The following is a 2,921-nucleotide window of genomic DNA, read 5'->3' on the forward strand; positions in this document are numbered from 1 at the left end:
CATGGGGCACTGCGCAGCGCAGGACGCCTTCACGAAGCGCCTCGACGACGTCATGAGCGACGTGCCCAGGAAAATCAAATGTGTTGACGACACGCTTCTGCACGATGAAAGTGTGGCGGAAGCCTTCTGGCATACGTATGGGTTTCTGCAGAAATGCCACGACAGCGGGGTAACACTGAGGCCAGATAAGTTCAGCTTGTGCAAGAGGAACGTCACGTTCACCGGGTATCTACTCGGCTGGGAAGACTACCAGCCCAGTCACGACCTCATCACAGAATTCATGATGCCTACAAGCCCATCACTGACGGATATCTGGTCGTGGTTTGGCCTGGTGAATCAGGTGGCTCCCTTCTTAGCAGTTGCTCCCATTATGGAGCCCTTCAGGGAGCTCCTGAAGAAGCCAGCCGGGAAGACAGTCTATTAGGACGACACACTCGACGCCATCTTCATGTCAGCAAAGGACACCATCAAGAATCTGGCAGCAGAAGGTCTCAAGTTCTGTGATACCTCACGCCCAACAGCCGTCATAACTGACTACAGCCGGATTCATCGTGTCGCAGCAGTACTGCCAATGTGTGTCCTTGGAGGCACTAATGTGCTGCCCAAACGGATGGAAGCTAGTCCTCTGCAGCAGCCGGCACCTGACCGCGGCCGAAAAGAACTACAGCACACTGGAGGGAGAGGCACTCGCGATAGCCTGGTGTCTCAAGAAGACCCACTTGTTCCTCTTAGGCTGCAAAAACCTAACCTTCATCACCGATCATAAGGCGCTCACCAAAATCTTCGGTGACAAGGAGCTGAAGGACATTCACAACCCCCGCATCCTCAACATCAAAGAAAGGACCCTGATGTATAACTTCCGGGTCAAGTACATCAAGGGGAAAAGCAACTGCGCCGCGGACGCTCTCTCGCGCTACCCAGCATTAGCAAGCGCACCAGAGGACTCAGACGAGGCTGACGATGAAGCAGTGTGCGCTGTCATGGTCGCCGCGGCAGCAGACGCCTCTACGGACGATGTGGGTCATGTGGTAGACCTACGTCATGTGGAGGAGGAGGCAGTCAGAGATGAGGAATATCGGCTCCTCCATGAGTGCGTGGCCAATGATGGTTGGGGTGAGCGGAAGGACGCCGAGCCGGCCGCGCTACGCCCGTACTTCAGAATGCGGCGGCACTTGTCGTGTCAAGGCAGCATTGTTCTATATACCAGCGATGAGAGATTCCCCCCGCCTCGTCATCCCAGCCGCCCTCAGACGCACCGTGCTCGCCAATCTCCACGCCGGTCATCAAGGCAGAGACTCAATGCTTCGCAGAGCCAGGCAGTCTGTATACTGGCCCGGCATCGACGCAGAAGTGGAGCAAAAACGACGCCAGTGCCAGGTGTGCGAGATGCACACGCCCTCTCAGCCAGCCGAGCCGCTCCTGCCCACCCCACCACCCCAGTTACCGTTTCAACAAGCCGTGGCCGACCTGTTTCAGCTACAAGGCAATGTGTACATCGCCTACGCCGACCGGCTGACAGGCTGGCTAGAAGTGGAACACCTGTCTGGGGAAGCCACCAGCTCCCGCCTCATCACGTTGTTCCGGCGGTGGTTCACACGCTTCGGCATCCCTGAAGAGCTCTCATGTGACGGGGGCACCAACCTCACTAGCCACGAGTCAAGAAGGTTCTTCGAGGACTGGCGCGTCACCCTACGAATCTCATCATCCCACTACGCCCAATCTAATGGGCGTGCAGAAGCAGCTGTGAAGTCGGCCAAGAGGCTGCTAAGAGGCAACACAACTCGCGGGGGGCTCCTTAGACACCGACAGCATTGCCAGGGCGATCCTCCAGTACCTGAACACACCCCTGCACGGCCTCGACGCATCCCCAGCGCAGCTGCTGACAGGCAGACAGCTGCGAGATGCCATACCCATAGAGAGCTCTCACTACCTCATCAACGAGCAGTTGGGCAGAACACTGCGCGATTGGGAACGTGCCATGATCCACACATCAGTCAACTCATCAATACGGCATGACCAGCAAGTCCACAGTCTGACACCCTTGAGGCCCGGGCAGCGAGCATGCATCCAAAACCCATCTAGCGGGCGGTGGGATCGGGTGGGAACCATGCTCAAGCTGTCCGCACCCCGCCAGTATCTTCTACGACTAGACGGCAGTGGGAGAGCGTCCATACGGAATAGACGTCATCTTCGTCCTCTTACCGGTGAACCACAGCTGTCAGATGACTCAACTGAATCCCCTACACCTGTGCGCGTCACCACACCACAGCCCCGTCGCACCCAGCGAGCACCAAGGCACCTTGATGATTATTTCTTGAACTCTCCTGTGTAGGTTAACTCACTGTGTCACTCAAGGATATGTATTATGTTTATTTTTCCTTTGCTCTTCACAGCGCATATTATATTTTAAGTTATATAATTACACCATCTTGTGTAATTGGGGGGAGAGTGTAGGAGTTTGTATTTACCCAAGCGCGGTACGATATGTTGGCCTATATATATATGCAGGCGCCATGGGAACCAGGAGTCAGACGAGAAGCGGTATGTTCAACGTGGTGTGGTCGAAAGCCTTTAAGAAAGTATGGCACAATGGCCTTAAATACAAAATATTAAGATTGAGATTACCAGACATATTGGAGAAAATTTTATGCAATTTTTTGGAATATCGCAAAGCAAAAATAAATATAGGCACTAAATTCAGCAAGAACATCAATCTCTTAAGTGGTGTTCCACAAGGCAGCGTATTATCTCCAACATTATATACCTTGTTCACTAATGATCTTTCTTCATCTGAGTATGGCTGCCTTGACATCATGTATGCTGATGATGTTACACAGATAATCACTTCTCCAAGTAAGTCAAAGTTAATGATGAAGGCTAAAGTAGAACAAGAGATTGAAAGAATAAGCAAATCTGAAAGG

At 53.0% G+C, this 2,921-nt stretch overlaps 1 protein-coding gene across 1 annotated transcript; it reads left to right on the forward strand.

Annotated features, from left to right (window-relative positions):
• The first annotated feature begins 593 nt into the window (after nt 1–593).
• On the forward strand, nt 594–2,332 carry LOC123516722 (uncharacterized protein K02A2.6-like). The gene is made up of 3 exons (XM_045276324.1): nt 594–1,113; nt 1,241–1,743; nt 1,832–2,332. The coding sequence occupies exons 1-3, from the start codon at nt 594–596 to the stop codon at nt 2,330–2,332; spliced, it is 1,524 nt and encodes a 507-aa protein (XP_045132259.1).
• Nucleotides 2,333–2,921: the final 589 nt, after the last annotated feature.

This window comes from Portunus trituberculatus, chromosome 41 (genome assembly GCF_017591435.1).
Source record: "Portunus trituberculatus isolate SZX2019 chromosome 41, ASM1759143v1, whole genome shotgun sequence".
Classification (NCBI taxonomy): domain Eukaryota; kingdom Metazoa; phylum Arthropoda; class Malacostraca; order Decapoda; family Portunidae; genus Portunus; species Portunus trituberculatus.